This window comes from Thamnophis elegans, chromosome 15 (assembly GCF_009769535.1).
Source record: "Thamnophis elegans isolate rThaEle1 chromosome 15, rThaEle1.pri, whole genome shotgun sequence".
NCBI lineage: Eukaryota > Metazoa > Chordata > Lepidosauria > Squamata > Colubridae > Thamnophis > Thamnophis elegans.
This window is the reverse complement of record NC_045555.1, coordinates 29,914,608-29,939,559: the sequence shown is the minus strand read 5'-3', so window position 1 is coordinate 29,939,559 and position 24,952 is coordinate 29,914,608. Positions and strand designations below refer to the sequence as shown.

Below are 24,952 nucleotides of genomic sequence, written 5' to 3'. Positions count from 1 at the left end.
ATAATCTCTATCTGCTAATAGATCTAATATAGTGAGTTCTCAATCAGAGATAGAATCAAGTGACTTTCCTTTTCAGTATTACAGCTGATACTGTGTTGCCTGCACCCTTCCTCTTGATCTTGACAAAAACCTCATTTTTTATTTTAACAAGCCTCCTTGCCAGAGCAGCTATTACTACTCCTCTGGATGAGTAATACTTTAACTGTATGGTGTTGCAATGTTTGATTATATTTATAATTCCTTTTGTGAGATATTAAAACCCATTTTTTATGCTCACAATTCAAAAGACAAGTCTGATTCACAATTCAAAAATTTTTATTGCAAAGAAATTGAAAAAGCCCAGACTCTTCCCAATGGCTTGAGTACAAGGAGCACAAGGATAGACTTCAAGTAATACAATTTATACCTTCCTAATGATTACGCATGATGCCTAAGAAGAACCCCTCCCCATTTCCAAAATCATTCTTTGAGGTTAATTTGCATTTCAAGAGGACAGCATGACTTTTCCTGCAGATCCCTTTATCTTATCTGTGCCACTTTGTTATTTCATTCTAGGCTGCTGATGTTATCATCTCACCAATTGATGTCCTTGTCTGTATTTAAATAGTAAAGGAATTTTAGCAAGTCGTCCTGTATTGACTTTACTGCTTTGTGCTTAATTTACAACCAAGAACAGCGCCAAGAGTCTTACACCTTTGTGTTACATTTCACCCTTTATATGAAAGAGTAACTTATTATTTATTTATTTCCTTCACTTTATATTAGGATTTTAGCTCTAACCTTTAATGATTAAAACTAATTAATTTAACTCTTATTATGAATTTGGGAAGCTGCACCCTGCTCAGAAGTTGGTAAAGTAGATTAACTACAACAGCCTATAAGCACTGTAAGTAAAAATAACTAGTGTTTATTTAGCAATTATCTTTCCTCACCGTGCATACAGCGCACTAAATTACAACACTGAGATTGGTGCTTTGCCACTTATTTTGCATACAGTTTTGTACAGAAGCTCGCAAGCTGCGCCCCAAGAGCGGCAGCTAAGAATTCCATTCTCCTCGGATAGGCGCCTTCCCCATCTTCACAGAGGTTCGTGGGCTTCACGTAACTGCCCGACGCCTGCTGAGGGGGCCCATTTGCCCATCTCCTGGGCTGTGCCGAGCGAACCACCTGCGGCCGGCGGGCGCGGCTGACCTAGGGGGCTCCGATCGCATAGTCGTGGGAACTCCGCCCGGGGCCGGCCGTAGCTTCTCTACTGGCGCAGAGAAAGGGGAAGGGAAAGGGAGGAAGTGGTCGCCGCCCTCAGCCGGCCGGTTCTTGCCGAGGCGCCAGAACTGTCTCCCCACAAGCGCCGGAAGGAGGCTGGAGCAGGACCTCCGGCTGACTTGCCGGCCATAAGGAGGCAGCTCGGCTTGTCCGAGGTGAAGCTTGGGATGGCCGCCGCCTCAGGTAAGGAAGGCGAACTCGGAGGCCGGAGAAAAAGTCCCTCTTCCCAGCCGTGGGCAGGAGCAGTAGCACCTGCCGCTCCGCTGCCCCCCTCTTCATTTCGGTCGTTTCGGTAGCGGAAGAAGCGGAGCGAGGAACTTCTACTTCTCTTGCCTCGCTGACGCCCGATTCTGGGTCGCTCAAGTGGACGAAGAGCGTCCGGCCAAAAGCCTCTGAGGGCGGGCAAGAAAGGCGGCGCGTGGCGGACAAACTTGCCGCCTTCCCACGACGATCTAAACTTTTCCGAGTTTCGTTGACAAGAGATTGGCGTAACAGAGGTTCTAGTGGCTGGGCTAGTAGCCCTTCTGCTAGCTCTAAAACAGGGGTGTCCAAACTTGGGAACTTAAGTCTTGTGGACTTCAACTCCCAGAATTCAAGTTTGGACATCCCTGCTCTAAAAGAAAGCAGGGGCTGGCGCAGCTTTAGACACCGTTCCTGTGCTTATTGGTTTTGTGTTTTTTTAATGGGAAAATTACCCAATAAGCCTCGCACTTTTATCAGCGAAACTTATTGGTGATTAGAAGCACCTTATGGGCTTTTTGTCTAAAACAGAAAAAAAATGAACATAGGCTTTCTGATTTTGATTATTACATAGGATATGATAGAAAGGAAATAATTTATGTTCTAATTATCGCGTAAGAGATAAATTTATAATTGAACTTGTAACTGCTTTAAAAAAGATCGGAAGTCACTTCTTTGTCTTTTTTCTTTTCTATTTTTCTTTTAATCCCCTTCCCCCTTTCTTGCACGTTTTTCTTTCTATTTTCTTTCTTTCTTTTTTTCTTATACTTTTTATATAACCTTGTTTTAGTTTTTATCTTCCTTCATAGATATATAAAGGGACTTGTTGCCAAATCAGCTTTGCACATAATACAGTAATATAAAGCTAGTCCCACTTGATGCTGTTAGGTTGCCCTAAGGCAGAGTTTCTCAACCTTGGCGACTTTAAGTCCTGTGGACTTCAATTTCCAGATTCTGGGAGTTGAAGTCTACAGGACTTAAAGTCGCCAAGGTTGAGAAACACTGCCTTAAGGAGTCATCTAGCTGGATTCACAGCAAAAAGAACCAGAAAGGGACCATATTTTAGCCCAGATTCTTAACTGAAGCCTATGCATATAGTTAATTTATGGTTCATCTAGAAAGATATAAAAAAGGCTGAGTGAATCATAGTTGAGGGGTAATCAAGAGTAAGCATATGGTTCAAATACTGTTTCTTTTTTCTGAATTAAAGATGCATTTTACCTGAATTCTTGTATAGCCAGACTGTTAAAAGTTATCCTACAACATACTGGCTTCTGAAACTGATTGAGCTACAAATCAGATGTTCAACGTCTTTTCTTGTCTATATATATGCTTGACAATTGTTGAGATTATTTAGAAAGTCTTCAAATTGTCAGCGCTTCAAATCTCCTAACTGCCTTTTTGCTGCTTCCATATAAATTCCAAAATTAGATAGGATTACAATCTATTTAGAAAGTTGCTTAGATATACCACATTACAGCAGCCATTGCATGGCTGTATGGAATTGCATAGAATGCATGGAATTTAACACTATGCTAAATTAAAAGCTACAAACATGCAATTTAATATATATATTTTAATGTTTGTTAATTGCATTATATTATTTTCCCTGTTCTTTATTTTACAATGTATGTATTGTAAATAACTTTGTCACCTACCTAGAGCAAAAGTTATTACATATATTAGAAACTAAATAAAGTAACCAAGATATATTATCATTTGCAAATCGGACTATGCCGCTGTCAAATCAGCGGCTTTAAGTGCCCCTAAATCTGCTAAAGATTGTAGCATGGTAAGTTTCTCTTCCGTTTTTTAATTTAATTTAAACTTCTGCATGTTCAAAGAGGGAACTCATGCACGACCCTTCAAGGGGCTTTTTGAATTGTTCTGACGTAACAGTTTCATTTTCCCCAGAGCTAAAAGCAGAGGAAGTGCAGTTCTATGGAGACATGAACTCTTATCTAAATTCTGGAATAGACTAAATAATCAGTCTGTGAAGATTTGGAAAACAACATATTGTTTGATATGTTATTTGATATGTGATTTGTTATATGCAACTTCTGCAAATGGGAGGAGGTTGGACCAGTTGTCTTGGTGGTAATTGATGTAACATCTAAGGTACTGCTCCAGCAGGCCATTCATATGTTCACAGGTTCCATTCATTTGGGGGTGATGCGAGGAGCTAAGCTCCTGAGTGTCCCCAAAAGTTTGAGAAACTCTTGCCAGAATTGTCAGGTCAATTAGCAGTTAGACTTATATACCGCTTCATAGGGCTTTCAGCCCTCTCTAAGCGGTTTACAGAGTCAGCATATTGCCCCCACAGTCCGGGTCCTCATTTCACCCACCTCGGAAGGATGGAAGGCTGAGTCAACCTTGAGCCGGTGAGATTAGAACCGCTGAACTGCAGATAACAGTCAGCTGAAGTGGCCTGCAGTACTGCACTCTAACCACTGCGCCACCTCGGCCCGTATTGGACACCTCTGTCTGAGATGATCTGGTCGGGGACCCTGTGAAGACTATAGATGTGCTGCATAAAGAGTTTTGCTAGAGTACATGCAGAAGGTATTTTGCAGCAAGCCACAAAGTGTACTTGTTTAGAGAAGAGCTCGGTAACAATCCAGGTCAGCATGTTCCCAGAGCTTTCTGGCAGTTCAACAATAAAATTCATGGAGATTTCCTTCCAGGGTGTGCCAGGGTGGCCTTTTGCCACTGCATACAATGGGCTTCCAGCAACACATCACCCTATATCCTTCTTCATGTAGGGCCACCAGAACTGATGTTTTATTAAGTGGACAGATTGGAGAAACCCGAAGTGTCCCACAGGTTCTGAGTCTTGGCTTCACTGTAGGATGGGTAGCTGTTGCCTTTTGGGCATGTAGAGTCAATTTCCCATGCAAGAGAGCCATTGTACAATTGGTGGTGGACAAACCAATAATCCCTGGTTAGATTACATCCCAGAGTTCTAAAGGACCTGGCAGATGGCATCTCAGAACCACTGTATCACATCTTTCAGAAAACCTGGAGCACTGGGAAATTACCAGAGGAATGGAAAAGAGCTGATATGGCTCCCATCTTCAAAAAAAGGAAAAAACAGACTCGGGAAACTACAGACCAAATAGCCTAACATCAATACCCAGGAAGATATTGAAAAAGATAATTAAAAAAACCAGATCTGCCAACATCTAGGAATGAGTAAAGTAATAACTAGCAGTCAGCATGGGTTTGTTAAAAACAGATCATGCCGGGGGGGAGGAGCCTGTCGCCGAAGGTGCTCAACGGAGCCCCTCTCAGAGTTCTGGTCTGTATATCTAATTAAGATCAATAGATATCACCCCTTTCTGGCAGAAAGGGGCAGGCAGAAGCTCAGGTGCTAGGATTTATTCGTAGTTCACAGCCCCCCTTCTTTTTTTTTGGGCTGCGAACGGAGAAGAGATCCAGCGTAACTGAGATCTTATCTCCAGCCAGTTCCTCGCAGCTGCCTTTTTGCAGCCCTAGACAGACGATCCCCCCCCTCAGGACAATGATAAATTGCTTAAAACAACTTAAGGCTAACACGAGCGGGTCTTACTCCTGTGATGTTTTTTTTTTTATATAACTATCTAAACATCAGCCTTGTTTTTCCTTTGAAACTTCTTTGTTCAACCGGGTTTCAAAATGGCGTTTTTACTGTGTTGGTGATTGATGACGTAATTAACCGGCATTATCTCCCCGGAGATTGCTACTCATTAACAAGCAAAGTCTACAAATAATTTATTGAGAACTGACCAAGTGAAGACACTGCTTATCCGTTTATTCTCAGCTTTTATCTATAATGCCTCCCAGGTCTAAGCAGGCAAAAAAATCCCCCCCGCATATGCTTAAAGAACTTGTTAGTAAATCGCTGCCTTTGCCTCCTACACCCCCTACTGGAGATTCCTTGACACAGGAGCTTTTTTTTAAAATACTCAATGACTTTAAACAAGAAATCAAAGAATTTGTGCTGGATTTATGCGATAAAATACAGACTAAAATTGCCCAAATAAAGGTGGATATGTTCGAAGTTACGTCTACTTTGACAGATTATATTGAAGAAATGGAGACCAAACTGGAAACTTTGGAGAAGGCTAATTCTAATTTGACTTCCAACATCCAAGCATTACAACAAGAGATTAGAGATACTCAAACACAACTTATAATGATAAATTATAACAGAAAGGCGTCTGCAATAAGAGTCAGAGGACTGCCCGAAAAGAAAGGAGAGAACTTGAAACAGACGTTTGTAGAAGCTTTCAGCCATGCGGTGGGAGGTCCGGGATTCAATTTTGATTGGAATATTCGAAAAATCTATCGCCAGAATTCGTGTGTAGCAGAACAACGACAGCTTCCAAGAGACATAATTATATACTTCTTCACAAGAGAATCCAGAAATGCGATCATCCAAAAGTTTTACAATAACAGGCTCCGAATCGATGGCCATGATTTGTTTGTCTTTAAAGAGATCCCGCTCCAGATGCTGCAAGCAAGGAGAGGCTATACTTTTTTAACCCAAGAACTTAGAAATCGTCAAATACAGTATAAATGGGAAGCTCCAGCTGGAATCACAGTTACACTCGAAAATCAAAGATTTTGTATTAATTCTGTCTCGGAAGCCCGGGACTTTTATTATAAGACTCTGAAGGCGGGGCTTCTTGACTCACTCGGAAATGCGGAAGGACAAGGTGAAGGAGAGACAAGCAGCAATTCACTTGGTTACAAGAAGGAGGGAGTTGTTCTCCCCCTACCGGAGAGGCAGAGGAGCGGAAACTGAGGATTTAGTCATATTTATAAAGCAGCGGGACACGTGGTTATAAGGCAGAGGGTTGCCTTTTCTTTCCGGAAGGGCAGAAGAGTAAAGAATATAGATCCAGCGATGTCTTTAAAATACTTTTTAAGCTCTTGGACTGATTAAAATTTTAGGATTTCTGTTTGGTATGAAATGGTAAAGTTGTGTACTGATGAGGCATGGAAAGAAGCATTGCTTATGTTGGACAGATATTATACGGGACTTTTATAAGACTTATCTGAATCTCAATCCAAACTGCGCATGAATTGTTTTCTGTGAGGAAAGCGGGGACTAAGATTTATTTGAATTGCGGTTTGGGATGAATGGAGTCGGGAGGAGTGGGGCAGAAGGGAAGGTGGAGCGGGATATCGATGAAGGGATCTTGGGATTGAATGAAGTGGTATGGATTTTGGGCACACATTTTACAGATTTATATACTTGAAGTATAACTTAAAAAGCTCAGGATTTTAAAGTGAAGAGCGAGATCCCAATTTTATGGAATTTGGGCTTGGGAGGAATGGAGAGGAGAAACGAAGGGTAGGAAGATGAGTAGCGAAAGTATGATTAGATTGCTCTGTATTTGAAGATAAATTGATTTTTGTATAAACTAATATTTGAATATAAGGTTAAGAAAGGCTATCTGGAGAGTCTACAGGAAGATGGGGGTAAATATCAAAGAAGTAAGGGACGAGGACAAAATATAAATGGAATGATTTATATTGTTTAAATTTTAAGAATGATGGGAGGCTGAGCATAATGCAAAAGATTTTTAAAAAAAATTTTTTATTTACTTTTTTGTTTTTTTTTCTTTTTCGGAGTGTTCTTTTTTATTTTATCTTTATTATTATTTTTAATAAGATATTTTAGAAGGTGAATGGTATTGAACTGTGCCGGGTGTGGGACCTGGGAAGTCGGAGGGGATTAGGGAGGGGGGTTCATTGGGTGTGGGTGGGTGGGTGGAGATATAGTTTCAATACATAGAATAAGAAGAATACACTTGTATACTGTTGATCCTTATCTTTTCTTTTTATTTTTCTCTTTTTTTTCTTTTTATTTTTTTTTCTTTTTTTCTTTTTAGCGAAATTTTTAGTAACTGAATAGATTAAGGAAGAGAGAAATGCACCATAGTGAGAAGTAGAGGAAAGGAAGAGGGAGAAGTAAGGAGGGAGGAAAAGGGGAATGTAAGGAGGATGAGAGGGGAAGGAGGGTGAGGAAGGCGAGAAAAGATAGGAGGGGAAAGGGAAGTAGGAGGGGTGATCGTTGGAGGGAGAAAGGAAAGTTGGAGGGGGAGAAGAAGGGGTGTATGAAAGTGATAGGTTGGGTTTATGATGAGTTGTGTTTAGGTTGGGGTTTTTCTTTTCTTATTATCATATTATTATTATTGCAAATATTCAGTATATAAGTGAATGTACAAAATTGAAAATAATGAATAAAACATTTAAACTTAAAAAACAGATCATGCCAAACCAATCTTATTTCATTCTTCAACATAGTGACTAAATCAATAGACCAGCAAAATACTGTGGACATAATATACTTAGACTTGAGTAAGGCATTCAACAAAATAGACTACAACCTTGTTCTTGATAAGCTAGAAAAAAGTATGTTAGATAGCATCACTGCCATTACAAATCCAGATGGATTTGTAACTGGCTGACAAATTGTACTCAACAAGTAGTCCTTAATGGATCTATGTCTACATGGAGGGAAGTAAGCAGTGGGGTATCACAAGATTCCGTCTTAAGCCCAGTACTCTTCAATAAGCAACTTGGATGAGGAAATAGAAGGGGAACTTAACCAAATTTGCTGATGATACTAAGCTGGCAGGAATAGCTAACCACCAAGAATGTTTGTTGACAACCCACAGCCCCAGAGCCACATGCAGCTCTTTTGTTCCCCTGCTGTGGCTCCCTGTCGGTTGAACCCACCACTGGCTGGCCCGCCCCTTGCCCTCCCCTCCCAGTCATTCCTTGCCTTCCCTGAGAAGGTAAGATGGAGACTCATTCCATAGTCCAGAGCAGGAGCGAAGGGCCCCTGTACTTATCCCAAATCACATGCACTTCTCCCACCCCTTTTGGGTGTTGTGCACAGCTCAGTCGCTCGGGAAGATACACTACTTGTTCTCTGCCCTGAGACACTGACTTGGTCCGGCTGTGGCCAATGCCACTGTTCTTGCCACCTCCATCGCCTGCCTGCTGCTCTCCCAGCACAATTAAATTTAGTGTGCTTCACAATGGGGGAGATGGCATTCCTCCTCCTCCTGGAGCCCACTACGACATGAAGCATTGGCTGCAGCCAGTCCAGGCCAGTGTCTCAGAGCGGAGAGATTCTCAGGGCAGATGAGAAGTAACTGGGAGGAGAGGATGGGAGGCGGAGCCAGCCAGTGGTGGATTTAGCTAATGGGGAACTACAGCAGGAAGATGAAAGAGCTTCATTTAACTAGGAACCTGAAATGATTCTTGATTTAAATCATATGGTAAAAAGCACCCAAAGAAGAAAGAACATCATCCGCAAAAAACAACAACCCCAACCTCTTTTTGGAAAGGGTTCAAGAGTGAACACACACACACACATGAGAGAGAGAGACAGAGAGAGAGAGAGACAGAGAGACAGAGAGACAGAGAGACAGAGAGACAGAGAGGATGAAAGAGAGAGGTGTGCGTGAGAGAGAGAAAGGGAGAGAAACAGAGAAAGAGAGACAGAGGGAGAAAGACACACAGACACACAGAGATACCTCTTTCCTCGACAGAAAAGAAAACACCAGGAGCCACAAAACCTGGGTAGGCATGGCTAGGAGGGTAATGTAACTGGGTTGGAGTGAGTGATGTGGAGTTGGCCATGCCCACCCAGATTTTGTGGGTCCCAGTGTTTTCTTTTCAGTGGGAAACAGGTCCAAATAGCTCTTTGAGTGTTTAAGGTTGCAGACCCCTGCCCTAGAAGATAGACTCAAGAATCAGATGGATCTTAACAGACTTGAACACTGGACCCTATCTAACAAAATGAAATTCAACGTAGAGAAAAGTAAAGTGTTACACTTAGGCAAGAAAAAAAAGTACATATATGGACTGGGTGAAACTAGGCTTAATAGCAGTGACTGAGAGAGGAATCTTGGAGTCTTAGTAGACCACCAGCTTAATATGAACTAGCAGTGTGCAGCGGCAGCCAAAAAAGCCAACACAATCCTAAATTGCATTAACAGAGGGATACAATTAAGATCAAGTGAGGCACTAATACCACTCTATAAAGCCTTAGTAAGACCACACCTAGAATACTTCATCCAGTTTTGGTCATCATACTATAAAAAAGATGTTGAGACTCTAAAAAAAGTGCAGAGAAGAGCAACCAGGATGATGAGGGGACTGGAGGCTAAAGCATACAATGAACAGTTACAGGAACTGGGCAGGCTAGTCTAGTGAAGAGAAGGACCAGGGAGACATGATAGCAACGTTCCAATATTTGAGGGGCTGCCCCAGAGAGGAGGGGGATCAAGCTATTTTCCAAGGCACCTGAAGGCCAGACAAGGAATAATAGATGGAAACTGAACAAGGAGAGATTCAGCTTAGAAATAAGGAGGAACTTTCTGACAGTGAGAACAATTAACCAATGGAACAGAAGTTGCCTTTGGAAGCTGTGGGAGCTTCATCACTGGAGGCTTTCAAGAAGAGAGTGGACTGCCATCTTTCAGAAATGTTGTAGGGTCACCTGCCTGGGCAGGGGGGTGGACTAGATGATCTTAAATGTCCCTTCCAACTTTATTAATGTGTAATCTGTATATGTGTTCATGCAAAAGCTCTTTAATCAGTTGCATCAATATGTCAGGAGCCCCCTGAAGCTCAAACTGGAGGACTCAGAATTGGAAACATGCTGGGGGGCAATTGATGCACAACTGGTAATAGGCTTTTCTCAAGTCCAGTTTGATTAAAAAATGCTTTGCTAGATGGGCTAACGTGTCCTTCATTGGCAGTAGGGGATATACATTTTCTACACAGATCACATTGAGCCATGATAATCAATGGATATATGAAGGGAGTCGTCTTTTCCCAGAATAGCACGGGAACCACCATGTGTGACTTTGTGGGTTGAGTAAAACTCCTGGCTAAGTTCTTATCTATGATCACCTCAGTTCCTCAGCTCTCTTGATGTCATAGAGTAGAGGTTGGGTTTGGGTAATTTGGCCCCAGGTAGAATTTTAATGATGCAGTTTGAGGACTAGTGGAGTAGAAGCACATCTGAATCCTGTTCAACTCTCAATACTCTCTTGGGATTAGCAAAGTGAGATTTCTCTGCTTGCATGCTATTGCTGCGCTTTTCCCTTTCCCTTTCCTAATTGGCAGTGAATAGTTGGCTCCTTGCCTCCCTTTTTAAGCTCCTCTGGATACCAAGACTCAGCAATCAGCTGCCCGATGACATTCCTTACTGCACTGAAAGCATCTGGTCTTGCAGTAGCGAGGGCTGGCATTTTGTTTTCCTGGGTTTTGAATGTTCTCATTTTTGGGGCTGGAATAATCATCGTTATTCTGGGTATTCTGCATGGTATTTGGCCAATTCGATTTCCACTTTATCTGCCAGGACATATCACCCTTGGCATCCCCCTGGACAGACAGGAGTAGAACACTTTGTTGGCCAAACTCTCATGGGAGCACTCTATCAGCATGCCCTGGGGCCAATCTGCCAGTTTGCTGGCCAAGCTCTGGAACTCTTGAATGTGACGGGTCCTCTTTCTTGCTTGAGGATTTTGGGTCCTCTTTCTTGCTTGAGGATTTTGGCCTGGTTCATACTTTCTGGTCAGCAAGTGAGTCTTCGAACCACTTCCTTAAGGCAGTCATGAATCTATTGAACTGGCATGGTGTCATCATCATGGAGGACTATCAGCCACTGTGTGGCTTCCTCCTCGAAGGCTATGGTGATGTACAGCATTTTGGCCAGGTTGTTCAGTAGGTCTGCCCCATACTCTTCCATGTAATTCCATAATTGGGTTAGGAGGAAGGCTAGCTATTTTGTATCTCCATTGAATTTCACTCCTAGCACCAATGGACTCCCCTCTTCCCAGGATAGTGGCTTGGGTCGGTGGTGGAGTTGGTCAGGCAACTGCTGGCTGGGCTGCTGCCCCCTGGATCTGTTGTGCCGGTGGTGGATCTGGCCACTCCAGAAGGGATTGAGTTCTCAGCTTGTCAAAAGCATCACTCAGAAAATCAATTTCCCTGCTCAAACACCATTGTGTGGAGATCGGGTTCAACCGGTATGGGCTCAATTGCCTCTGTGGAGTGCCAGGCTTGGGATCAGCTTCTGTGGCTAAGAGTTACTCTGGGGGAGGTTTATCTCAATCCTCCAATCTCCTGACTGATCGACCACCAGTCTTTCAGTTGGGAGCTTGCTTCTAGGGGGTATCTCTGCTTCTTCTAGCCCCACTGTCCTTCAGTTTCGAAGTGGCTGATCCTCCCCCCAAGTCTTCATGATCTGACATATCTTGCACGATCTCCATTGTAGAGTTGATTCTCTGACTAGATTGTTACTGCCGATTTGGCTTAATGTTGGACTTGTCCCAATTCGTTCATTAGGAAGAAAGAGCCTTTGACTGCATCAGTGGTGGGATAGGACCGGTACGCTCTGGTACGGGTGTACCGGTGCCTGCTGGGAGCACCAGGTACAGTTCCGGTAGAGTGCTCTGGAGGGTCTACCCACCCACTTGCCTGCCCTCCTTATTTGAACTGATTGGGGCTTTTGCGTACGCGCACGGAGAGTACGGTGCCTGCGCAATGCTCCGCCAAGCAGCTGGAGCGTTGTGGGTGGTAAATATGCATGCGTGCACTGCCTGTGTGCACGTGGTAGATGCCGGGCCCCATTGCAGTGTACCAGTTGCAACGGGATCCGGAACCCACCACTGGACTGCATTCATAGTGAAAGGTATACTTTACTAGAGCCAAGCAGTTACAAGTTAGGAAAAAGCCAGTTCTGAGGTTTGCATGTGAAAAATGCCTTACTTTCCCCTTTCCCAGGTCCTTCCCCCACAGTATCTCTGGTGTCCAATTGGATTCAAACTAATTGTTTTGGTAACAGTTCTGATGCTTGGCAGTCTCCGTGATGGTCCACATTCCATTCCCATGCTAGTGGCCTTGGGGTCAGCCAGCTGATGTCTCTGGCAGGCACTCAAATATGATTTCTGGTCTTCCCCTCCTATCTGTTAGCTCCCCCCCCCACCGCAGGATTCATGGCAATCTTGCATCAGCAAAGCAGTGATGGGGTGAAGCACAATTGCAGCACTGACATTTGATTCAATTAGTATAGCTTAAAATCCCATTTGTAAGATCAAAATTATTTTACTTTTCAGCAGAACAACACTCTGATGCTTGCAATGTGCTGATTGTATATGGAAAAGATGCTGATGAATGGTGTCAGTATCTTCGGAGTGTCTTGCACTCATTCCAAGAAATTCACAGTTATAAAGTGGAGAGTGGAGCTTCTATTTCCTTGGAGGAACAGGCTTTCTTCAGGAACAGCAAGTGTATAATTATTCTACTGTCATCAGAATTGGTACAGAGCTTCTGTATTCCTGATGTACTTCAGAGTCTGCAAAATGTTCTACAACCTCCATCAAAAGTGGTGAAATTTTTCTGTGGTGTTTCAGCATGTGAGAATTACGATGAGTTTTTCAAAGACTGGTCTCAATGGAAAGAGCTTACCTATGATGATGAACCAGAGACCTATGTTGATGCAGTCATAAAAATTATTTCAGAAGCAGGTAAGGTGCTATCTTTTTTTTTAATGTCTCTACTCTCCATTCTGGGTATGGCTTTACTCTGCATTGTATAGTAACATTTATTTTTCTTTTGTGAGCTGCCCAGAATCTATTAGATTTAGATGGTATCTAAATCAAATAAAAAATTAAATAAATTTAGTTAATTAGTTAATTAACTGTTTGATTTGAGATTTTCTCCAGACTATCATGATGCATTATTTTCTAAGCCTTCCTTGAAAAAACGGATTGCACTTTTTTGTATGACTAGTCTAGAAAAAAGAACGACTAGGCGTGAGATGATAGTTTTCTAGTATTTGAGGGGCTACCAGAAAGAAGTGGAGGTGAACTTATTTTCCAATGCACCAGAAAGCAAGCTACGAAACAATAGATGGAAATTAATCAAGGATAGGAGCAATCTGGAATTAAGGATAAACTTCCTAACAGTGAGGACAATTAACCAGTGGAACAGCTTGCCTTCAAAAGTTGTGATTGCTTCATCACCGGAGGCTTTTAAGAAGAGACTGGACAACCACTTGTCTCAAATTGTATAAGGGTCTCCTGCTTGAGCAGGGAATTGGACTAGCAATAGCACTTAGACTTATGTTATATATATATACATATACATGTACATATACATATACATCATATACATGTACATGTACATGTATGTATGTATATATAGTGCTTTTATACCCTGTCTAAGCGGTTTTATAGAGTCAGCCTTTTGCCCCCAACAGTCTGGGTCCTCATTTTACCCACCTCAGAAGGATGGAAGGCTGAATCAATCTTGAGCCAGTGAGATTTGAACTGCCGAATGTACTGCAGTACTGCACTCTAACCACTGCACCACCTCGGCTCTTAGAAGACCTCCAAGGTCCATTCCAGCTCTATTCTGATTGACTGATGTCACTTAACTAAAAATTAGGTTGTCAAGCACCATGGCCATTTCCTGAATGTTTACTGCCTTTGCAGTAAATTGATGGCCACTGATTTTGTAAAATCAGAGTATTATAAGATGCACACATTGGAAGAGAACTTGTAGAATATTTAGCCCAACCCCTTCTTTAGTGTAGAAATTCATTGATATTGCATCTCCAGAAGATGTCCATCCAGCCTTTATTTAAATACATTCAGAGAAGGAGCATTCCTCTTTGGAGTGGCGTGCAAAACTTCACCCATTATTCTCGAGAGACAGAATTTGGAGGGGTCTAATATAGCACCTGGGCTGGCTACAACACAAATGTTCGTTCTCAGCTTTGAGATTTCTAGCTGCAATGGACAGCAAAGTTAGGTTCGTCCCCCTGCATTGATCCAGCAGACAAAACAGGAAAAGAGGGAGGAAAGAAAGAGTCCTGTTGCCAAGGTGCGGGTCGGAGGGGGGCAGAAATTCAGACTTTAACCCTGCGATACAGGCAACACTGTGGATTCTGGGATCCTCAGGTCTCCTCCACCTGCACAAGTAGTGGGGGCTTGTCTTGGTAGGATGCGACCATTCATTAAATAATCTGGACCTATGCCATGGAGGGCTTAATAGTTCATAACCAATACTTTGAACTGCACCCAGAAGCAAACTGGCAGGCAGTGCAGCTCACAAAGCTCTGGTGTAACATGGCTCATTCTACAGGCCCCAAGGACTGCTCGTGCTGCTGCACTGTGTATTATTTGAAGGTTCTGAATGCATTTCAAAAGTAGCCCCATGAACAAGTGTAGTACAATAATCTAGGCGAGAGATGACGAGGGCTTGAGCGACCAAGTGCAGGCAGTCCTGATCCAGGAAAAGCTGCAGTGCAGGACTGTGCTGCCCAGTCCTAAGCTCCATAACTGACCCTAAAGGATACTATGGTTGATGGTATTGAAGGCTGCTGAGAGGTCGAAGAGAGCCAGAATAGTTGCACTACCACCATTCTGCCCTTACCAGAGATCATTCATAAGTGCGACCGGGGCAGTCTCTGTCCCATAGCTGGACCTGAAACCTGACTGAAAGGGGTTTAGGAAATACGGTTCATCTGACTCTCTGAAGTTGCTAAGCAACGATCTTTTCTAAATAGGAAATTGGGGAAAAAATTTCAAGGCAAGTGGAAAAATTTTAGGACAGGACAAAACAGGTCCTCCTTAAAAGGCTCCGGGAACTCTTGCGGTGAGGCTTTTACCAACCAGGAGATACAAGGTTCTAATTGACAGGTGGTTGCATTGATATCATTGAGGAACCTGTCCACTTCCCTACAGCCAAGAGTATCATAAGACCCCCTGGTCCCTAGTCATGAATTATGTCACTTTTCAGAATTTCTCCATAGAAATGGAGAAAGCATCCATAGAATCCTTCCTACTTTTTCCTTTAGCTTATTATTGACATCAGTTCTCTTGAAATCTAGGTCACTAATCTGTCTATCTGTGACAGAATGTGCACCTGCAGGAACAGAGGGGGAGAGTTTTGACTACTCAGAACTTTTCTGGAAAGAAACGAAGATTAAGAGATTGTGCATCAGTGGTGAAATTCAATTTTTTAAACACCAGTCTTGTGGGCATTGCTTGGTGGGCATGGTGTGGCAGGGGAAGGATACTGCAAAATCTCCATTCCCTCCCCACTCCAGGGAAAGGATACTGTAAAATCTCCATTCCCACCCCACTCTGAGTCCAGCCAGAGGTGGCATTTGCCGGTTCTCCAAAATATTCAAAATTTCCGCTACTGTTTCTCCAGAACCTGTCAGAACCTGCTCGATTTCAATCCTGTTGTGCATAATAATATTATCAATATCATCATTTTGTGTGTTTTGTGTTTGTGTGTGCTTTCAAGTCAGACTTGACTCTTAGTGACTGCCTGGACAAATCCCTTACCAAGACTTTGGAAGTGGCTTCCCATTAATTCCTTCCCAGGACAGACAGAGAGTGCCCTCCCCTAATGTCCAGGGCTATCACACAGTTTACTGTGTCTAAGGTGGGACTAGAACTCATGGTCTCCTAGTTTCTACTTTGATACCTTAACCTCTATACCAAATTGGCTCTCCATATCATCATTACTGAGTTCAAAGTAATGTTTCTTCTTTCTTATATAGAATGCATTTAATTTTTAATTTATGTTCTTTTTATGGATTTTCCTAATAGCCAAACAACTTTTAAAAAATCACATTAATGTTTATCCTCTTCTTAGATTCTGGTTGTGATTCAGTGGTTGATGCAAAGAAGGAGGATGCTGAGAGTCTACAAGTGCCATGCAGTTTCCTAGCCTGTCAGGCATATGAACCTTTAGTGACCACATTAGAAAATCTTGTTGCAGTGCAGCCTGATCGTATACGCTGTGGGGTATAGTATATATCTACTCTTTCTAAGTTGATCTGATAGAACTGGAAGAGAAATCATGCTCTGCATTGAATAAAGCTTAATTATAATAACACAGCTATTCACAAGCAGACTTGTCCTTAACGCTGCTAGTCAAATTTTTGAGTTGGACTATGGGGACAAGAAAATGTGTGATATATGTAACCATGTTCTGCAACACGTTTTCCTTTTCTTGGGCAAGGGATGGTGAACCTGCAACCAAATACTCTTCAACCAAAACTTAAGCAGCCCTAGCCAGCATAGACACTGATTAAGGATGCTTAATTTAATCACAGCCTGTAACATCTGATTTACCACAAGTACTCTATCCCTAGCGTATTCTTTTTTTTACTATGCATTTCCTTTTTGTATTTCACATTGTTATCTTACATGAGTTTGGGTTGAATTTGAGTTTTGTTTTCTGTAATTCATCTTATGAGGGAGGGAAACAAAGTACCATATTTTTGGAGTATAAGACGTACTTTTTCCCCTCTAAAAGAGGGTGAAAATTTGGGTGCATCTTATACACGGAATGTAGTCCTGCCCACTCACCAGCCCCCACCCTTTGGCTTTTGCCTCTCTGCAATTTGCCTCCTTGTAGCAAACAATCTGTTTCAGTTTCAGTTTCAGTTTCAGCACATCTTGATTAGCAGAAACAGCTGATTGTCCGTTGGATTGGCCTCCTGATCATCAGCTGTTTCAGGCTGTAGGGATTGCCTTGCCTCTTGCCGCCTCCGCACGCCCCGTTTTCTGCCCATTCCGATCCCCGTGCGGAGATGGGGTGTGTGGAGGCCAAAAATGGGGTGCACAGAGATGGCAATAGGCTATGGCAATCCCTGCAGCCTGAAACAGTTGATCATCGAGAGGCCGATCCAACTGACAATCAGTCGCTTGTGCTAATCAGGCTCTGTTGAAATTGAAACTGAAACACGTTGTTTGCTGCAAGGAGGCAAACTGCTGGGAGGCAGATTTTTTTTCTTGTGCTAATCAGGCTAAACTGAAACTGAAACAGGCTGTTTGCTGTTTGCTGCAAGGAGGCAAATTGCTGGGAGGCAGATTTTTTTTCTTGTTTTCTTCCCCCAAAATTTAGGTGCGTCTACTTCGGAGTGCCTTATACTCCGAAAAATACGGTATGTTGCTGGGCTTTTAATGATGTTGTTGTTCTGCTTAGACATAGGTATAATGATTTTTATATCTTTGTGGCTGCATATTTGGCCTGAATCTACCAAAAAGATAGTGCTTGTACCAAGAAAGTTGGTTTCCAGGTTTCTGGCTTATTTCCTCCCCTTTCCTCCAGAATGTCCTGAAAAGAGAAAATCTACAGCATCCCTGCCATAATGAACAAATAAGATGAGAAAATTCAATTTGGAGGAAATGGTACCTTGGTTAACCCAGACCCAAATCATATAGAAATTTATTGGTTTCATTGAGAAAGTTGCTAATCAGAGTAGCAACATCAATATCGCTTCTGTGCTTCAGAAGTGTTTCTTACCTGCCAGCAAGTAGGCTACTGCATTTTTTTTAATTAATTAAATGTATTGGCTACGCATCTTAACACAGGGTACCTCTGTGCAGCTGAGTTTTGAAACAATTATAGTTTCATGTAATCTTAAGGGTAGATCTAAGCAAAGCGACTATTACAGTAAACCAGTCCAGGAGCAATGAAGATATTGGTAATTTTTGCTAAGGTCTCCTGCTCTCAAAAGTGCTTCAGCTGGGACACCCGCCAAAGCTACTCTCGGGTATTCCAGAAGGAGCTTAGTGTCCATGAGGAACTGAAGCCATGGATTTGCAACCCCTCCAGAGTGAGATGGGGGCTGACAACACATGTGGCAGTTTCTGCATGAATAATAGAGTAACAGAGTTGGAAGGGACCTTGGATGTCTTCTAGTCTCAGCCTTTTTAAATATTTCTGTGGAACAAACTGGAGGGAGAAATATCTTCTTTTAAAACCATTTCTGCCCTATACCATTCTGGGTCTTCATAATACTGTACTACAATTTCTTTAATCCTGAAGTTGTTTTAGTCACCTGACCTTCTTTGCAAAAAGGGTAGATTGGGTTCAGCGAACTGTTGTGGAGGGAGGAGACACAAGCCATGTGCACCAAGCCTGTTGGAAAATCCTTGGACAGTTTTAAGAATCTAACTGTTTCATATATCTTTGCAGGCTGAACATGACTCTTAAGGATAAATAAGTCTTTGGAATAACTGAAATAAAATGCAGTGTTAATTCAATGGGGCGATGTGCATTCAAATGTTTTGTGAAAACTGATAGAAAATTATAATTGACATAAGAGTCAATAGCAGCAGGCAAAATGAGTTTAGTTTTGTAATCATAGCTTTGTAAAACTTTTCATCTTTTTTTCAAAAAATACATATTTTAGAAAAAATTGTGGTTGACATTTGCTGAGTGGTGGAGCTTATATTTGTTATTGGCTTAAGTGCTTAAAACATATTTTGATGCTTTTAATATTGCATGCCACTTATGAATTTGCTAAATGAAGGACAGCAATGTCTCCTCTCATTAGCACTGTCATCACAATCAAGTTGTGATGAGAATAAAAATTGTTTCACTCCTTCTGAACCAATGTTATCAGGCTCACCAGCCATCCACATAGGATTGAAAAAGGTGCATTCTTCCTCACCCCAAGCACAAATAAGGAAGGCTTGTGCAGTGGTGGGATTCAAATAACTTAACAACTGGTTCTCTGCGCTAATGATTTCTTCTAACAACCAGTTCAGCAAACTGCTCCGAAAGTTAACAACCGGTTCTCCCAAAGTGGTGGGAACTGGCTAAATTCCATCACTGGGCTTGTGCATGTAGATCCTCATGCCCCAAAAGATACCAATGTATTGTGAAAACTGAATATTCCAAAGGCCCTAGTTCTTACTATGGTTTTTCTTTAAATGTAGGTGCAGACAACCATTTTTATAATCCTAAAGTGTAAATTGGATAGGCAAATAAAAATGGAAGTGGAATTTTGTTCTAAGAGCTGTCAGCCACTGCGAATATCAGCAAGTATTGAGAATGACTATGCAGTCTCTGTTTACGCACCAGGTACGTACTTGTGTATGTTTTAGAACATTATAGTAGAGTTTTTCTTCCTATTAGTGGCATACTTCTACTAGGCCAACAAACTATCAAAAATATTTTTCCTGTCAAGGGGGATACAAAAAGCTACAATTAGAAAATAAATTTATCTACACAAACTCAAAAGCGGATGACTGGTAGAATGTACAGAACTAAAAGAGTTTAAGATCATAAAGGAAACCTGCATCTTTCATGGGTTAATACAGGGGTGTCCAAACTTGGGAACTTTAAGATTTGTGGACTTCAACTCCCAGAATTCCCTAGCCGGCTAGGAATTCTGGGAGTTGAAGTCCACAAGTCTTAAAGTTTGGACACCCCTGGGTTAATACAAGAAGTCAAGATGCGAGGAGAAAGCTGACACAGGAAGCAGAAGCTCAGTTGCACTTCCTGTTTCCTGTACTTTCTGTTCATGCTGCTAATTTTAACAACATGATATTTTTAAAAGCATTAGGAAACTTCTCCTTATATGAAGTATTATGTCTTTATCAGAGGACTTATTTTTATACATATAGCAGCTAATTTAGTTTTTACAGGAAGTCCTTGACTTATAACCATATGTTTAATGACTTTTGAAAGTTATGTCAGCCCTGAAAAAATGACTTATGATGACACTAATGTGCCCATGATCATGTGATCAAAAGCAAGCAAAGTCAATGGGTGAAGCTGGATTCACTTAACAACTGAATGATTTGCTTAACAACTGTGGTTAAAGTCGTAAAGTCAGGTATGGCTCACTTAATGACCACATTGCTTAATATTGGACATTACAGTCCCATTAGGATTATAAGTCAAGGACTGCCTGTAGTCAAAGAAAAATCTAAAATGTATTCCTGTGAATTTTAATTTTTTAATAAAAATAAGAAGGAAATTGTCACTATCCTATATTACATTAACAAGATACTTATGTTGATAATTCTGGAATCTTAATTTTAGACACTATATGGATCAGCACTCAGTATGGAGCCAAGCATTTGAAGGACATGGTGCTGGCTTTAACTGGATATCTGAGTCACTGTTAACTCTGGTCATTGGATTTCTGATTCAAAATTTTAGCCTTGATAAGCTCATAGACTCTGCACAATAAGTTTTTTTTTATAACATAAGGAATGAAACAAAATTGTTGTAAACATCAGCAGTTGTTTGAAAGCTTATTTTAAACCTTTCTGGTCCCTTTTAGTTACACAGTGAGTGAAATTGCTAGAATTGTCAGATTTCCTGGAATGTTTAAATTGCTTAATGCTTTAGAATTTTGGCTTCCCTGCCGCCCCTGGGCCAGACGCCACTACTTTCTCCCCCCACCCCCATATCTGGCCTTTGTGGCATCCTGCACTCTGCTGGATGTCCTCTGTAAGCCTGGCCCAACATATGCAAGTCAGTTGCTTCACGACCCATTTCAGGTATGCCACATCAGCAGCGGAAGGAAGATGACAGCAAAGGTCAGCTGGGCTGGTGGAGCGCTGGGTAGCAGATTTGGTAGAGGTGACAGAGTACAGGACAGCCAAAAAGCCAGAAATGGAGGGGGTGGAGATAGGTGAGTGAAAGGAGCTGAAAAGCAAGCAGTTCCTTACCTTACCAAGACTCAGAGCTCCCTAAGGCAGCAAGCCTTAGTGGACAATGCCATGGGAGCGGTGAGTGCCTCCACTTGTATACCGGACCCATGCCCCTCCTGGCTGGTCTCGACCAGCAGGGAGGTGACACGCGGCTGGATCCGGACGATAGTTAACACCTCTCTCCGGGAGGGAATCTTCCCGCCCCTCCTAAAGGATGCGGTGGTGAGACCCCTCCTGAAGAAACCATCTCAGGACCCAGCCATTTTGAGCAACTATCGTCCAGTCTCCAACCTGCCCTTTGTTGGGAAGGTTGTTGAGAAAGTGGTGGCCTCTCAATTCCGACGGTCCTTGGATGAAACCGATTACCTAGATTCCTTTCAGTCGGGTTTCAGGCCTGGTTACAGCATGGAAACTGCTTTGGTCGCGATGATCGATGATCTCTGGCGAGCCAGGGATAGGGGTCACCCCTCTATCCTTGTGCTCCTTGACCTCTCAGCGGCCTTCGATACCATCGACCATGGTATCCTTCTGCAACAGTTGCGAGAGGTGGGAGTGGGAGGCACTGTCCTTCGGTGGTTCTCCTCCTACCTCTTGGACAAGTTGCAGTCGGTGCTGGTCGGAGGGCAGAGGTCGACCCCAAGGCCCCTCAACTATGGGGTGCCGCAGGGTTCGATCCTGTCCCCCCCTCCTATTTAACATCTACATGAAGCCACTGGGTGAGATAATATGCCGGCACGGGATTAAGTACCACCAATACACGGACGATACGCAGTTGTATCTGTCCGCCCCGTGCCAATTCAGCGAAGCAGTAGAAGTGATGTGCCAGTGCCTGGAGACTGTTAGGGTCTGGATGGGAGCAAACAAGTTGGCACTCAATCCAGACAAAGATTGGCCAATTATTCCATCTCTCAGGCTGGGGGGTGAAATTATACGGCCCTCAGAGAGGGTCTGCAATTTGGGAGTCCTCCTGGATCCCCAGCTGACTTTAGAACACCATTTGTCGGCTGTGACCAGGGGGACCTTTGTCCAGGTTCGCCTGGTGCACCAATTGCGACCCTACCTGGATAGGGAGGCCCTTCAGACAGTCACTCATGCCCTTGTGACCTCAAGACTGGATTACTGTAACGCGCTCTACATGGGGCTGCCCCTGAAGAGTGTTCGAAGACTTCAGTTAGTCCAGAACGCAGCCGCGCAAGCGATTGTGGGTGCACCCAGGTACACCCATGTCACACCTATCCTCCGCGAGCTGCACTGGCTACCCATTAGTCTCCGGACCTGCTTCAAGGTGCTGGTCATTACCTATAAAGCCCTACATGGCATCGGACCTGGGTACCTGAGAGACCGCCTCCTGCCGATTACCTCCCATAGACCGATTAGATCTCACAGGTTAGGTCTCCTCCGGATTCCATCTGCCAGCCAATGTTGGCTGGCGATTCCCCAGGGGAGAGCCTTCTCTGTTGCAACTCCAGCCCTCTGGAATGACCTCCCTGTGGAGATCCGGACCCTTACTACCCTCCCGGCCTTCCTCAAAGCCACAAATCCTGGCTGCTCCAGCAGGCCGGGGGGCTTGTGAAACATCCAGCCCCACGGAAACTGTGAATGTTGCGTATTTTAAAGTGTTGTTTTGTCTATTTATCCCCTTTCCCTTGTTTATTGTGAGCCGCCCGGAGTCCTTCGGGAGTGGGCGGCATACAAGACAAATAAACTAACTAAACTAAACTAAGCCAGGAATTACTTGGATTGGGGTGGATCCATGCCTAATGGATTTTAAAGAAGTATCGGGATATAAATAAAACAAAAAATGAATTGATTGTAAATTTGATAAGGGTAGCTAGATTAGTGATGGCTAAATATTGGGGATGAAATTGGGATATTCAAAGAAATGAGTGGTATTGTCAGGCATGCCTCCTTCAACATCCAAGAAAGAAAAACCTCAACTCCATGTTAATAGAGATGAAGTACTTTTACTAGATATGAAGTGAAAGCAGCTAAAAGGAAGGCAAGATCTGAGCCAGAAAGGCGGGAACATATACATATCAAATGTTTACTTAGCACCCTCCCCCCAATTCCCTAACCCAGTGTCCAATCTGCAACTCCCTAAAGTGTCATGTGGGGTGCATCATCAAGTTGGTATGTGAGACGGTTGGCCTTGACCAAGTCCAAACATCAGCCACCAGCATGCGCAGAAGATGGTGAGAACAAGACTCCTCCAGTACAATACTTTTCCCTCCCCCAATACCATGCTCCCCCCACCCTGTTCCTATGGCAGCCGATAGTAAGCAAGCATAGCAAATCAGCCGTAAGCAAGTAACCAAAACAGAGGCTGACATCTACAATGAAATTTGGAGTATGGCAACAAATGATAAATTAACAACAGAAATTAAACTTTAAAAAGGGATGATTAAAGTAAATAATTATAATGAAATATGGAGGGATTTTATAAAATCAGTGTTGGTGGAAGGCAAAGGGAATAAACCTACTCAAGAATATATGTTGTTTTGGAGGGGATAAGGGCACAATTGGAATGTACTGTATATCTAAGAAATATAAGGGAGGAGGAAGGTCTCCAGGGGGTGGGGGTGCACTGTAATATGTGTTTTTTCCTTTTTGTTTTGTCTTTCTTTTTTTGTATTCAATTGTGTATGTACTGTTTGTATTATTTGTGTTTTAAAAAAAAGTTAAAGAAGTATCCAGTTTACATGTGTATATGCTGACCCTTTTTTCCACTGCTTCTTTCAACACAATATGAGTTTCCTTTTATATACTGATTATTGCTGATCTTGTTTCGCCCTTCAGACTTATCACCTGGAACTGTATGTTTGAAACTGTTTTCTGGAGATTTAATGATAGTTGAATCAAACATCAATTACTATACTGACATGGAAGAAATAAGCAACTTGTTGTCTACTGCAGCAAATCCAGTGGAATTCATGTGTCAGGTGAAATATTAAATTAATTTCTAATGGGGCAAAGTAAATAACCTCCCTGCTTTAGGGAGGGGGGAAACAGGAGAGAGTTTGATATATCATTTAGATAGTGGAAAGATAAGACCAACTGTAAACCTGAGGTATGAGTAAGTAGCAAAAGCATCTTGTGAGAAACAAATAAATGGAGGATTCAGAAAACTTGTTTATTTCTAAAATATGTAGTGTGCTTATTAGAAAAAGATATTTTTGAATTGTATGGTCTTGTTTAATTGTGGTAATCTAGAGACCTCAAGGAGACTATTAAAAATAGGCAGTCCCACAGATAGCCTGGCTCTACATCAGTGGTGGGTTTCAAAAATTTTAGAACCTCTTCAGTAGGTGTAGCCTGCTTTGTGGGAGTGGCTTGCCGACCATGTGACCGGGTAGGAGTGGCTTGCCAACCATGTGACCAGGTGGGAGTGGCTTGCTAGCCATGTGACTGGGTAGGTGTGGCCAACTTGTAAAATGTGGTGAATCTCACTTAACAACACTCTTGCTTAGCAACCAAAATGTTGGCTCAGAAACTCTGGCATTTGAAGCATGCAAGTCTTAAAGCTGTCAAGTTACAAGACCCTTGCACCCCTAACCCTTTAGAAAAAAACACCGGGGTTGTTCAAACTTGACAGCTTTAAGACTTGTGGACTTCAACTCCCAGAATTCCTCCTCTTGCTCTTCATCTTGATGATGTGCGGACAGGCAGGGGGAGGGAGCTGGAACCGGTTCTAAATGGCACTGTAGATTTGTGGAACCTCTTCTATAGAAGAGGTTAGAACTGGCAGGAACCCACCCCTGCTCTACATCACAAAGGGCTATAGGTAACAAACAGCATATTGAATTGTGCCTGGAAGCTCACTGTTAACCTGTGCAGTTCATGCAGTAGTGGTGTCAGAGGGGCATACTGAGGCCTACCTGACATTACCTGCACTACTGAATTCTGTACCTGCAGTGACTTCCAACTGGTCTGGTCCAAAAATCCATTACAATAGTCCA

General features: G+C 42.7%; 1 protein-coding gene across 3 annotated transcripts in view; it reads left to right on the top strand.

Moving 5' to 3' along the window:
• The first annotated feature begins 1,121 nt into the window (after positions 1-1,121).
• Positions 1,122-24,952, top strand: part of PIK3AP1 (phosphoinositide-3-kinase adaptor protein 1) — an 81,487-nt gene continuing 57,656 nt past the window's right edge. Inside the window, exons 1-5 of one of the 3 annotated variants that reach the window (XM_032231838.1) lie at positions 1,122-1,446; positions 12,636-13,043; positions 16,189-16,340; positions 19,269-19,413; positions 23,793-23,935. In XM_032231838.1, the coding sequence (XP_032087729.1) occupies positions 1,431-1,446; positions 12,636-13,043; positions 16,189-16,340; positions 19,269-19,413; positions 23,793-23,935 (864 nt within the window). In that variant the 5' untranslated portion in view covers positions 1,122-1,430. Of the gene's footprint in view, positions 1,447-12,632; positions 13,044-16,188; positions 16,341-19,268; positions 19,414-23,792; positions 23,936-24,952 lie in introns of all 3 variants that reach the window. The other 2 variants (XM_032231836.1, XM_032231839.1) reach the window with 2 other exon arrangements.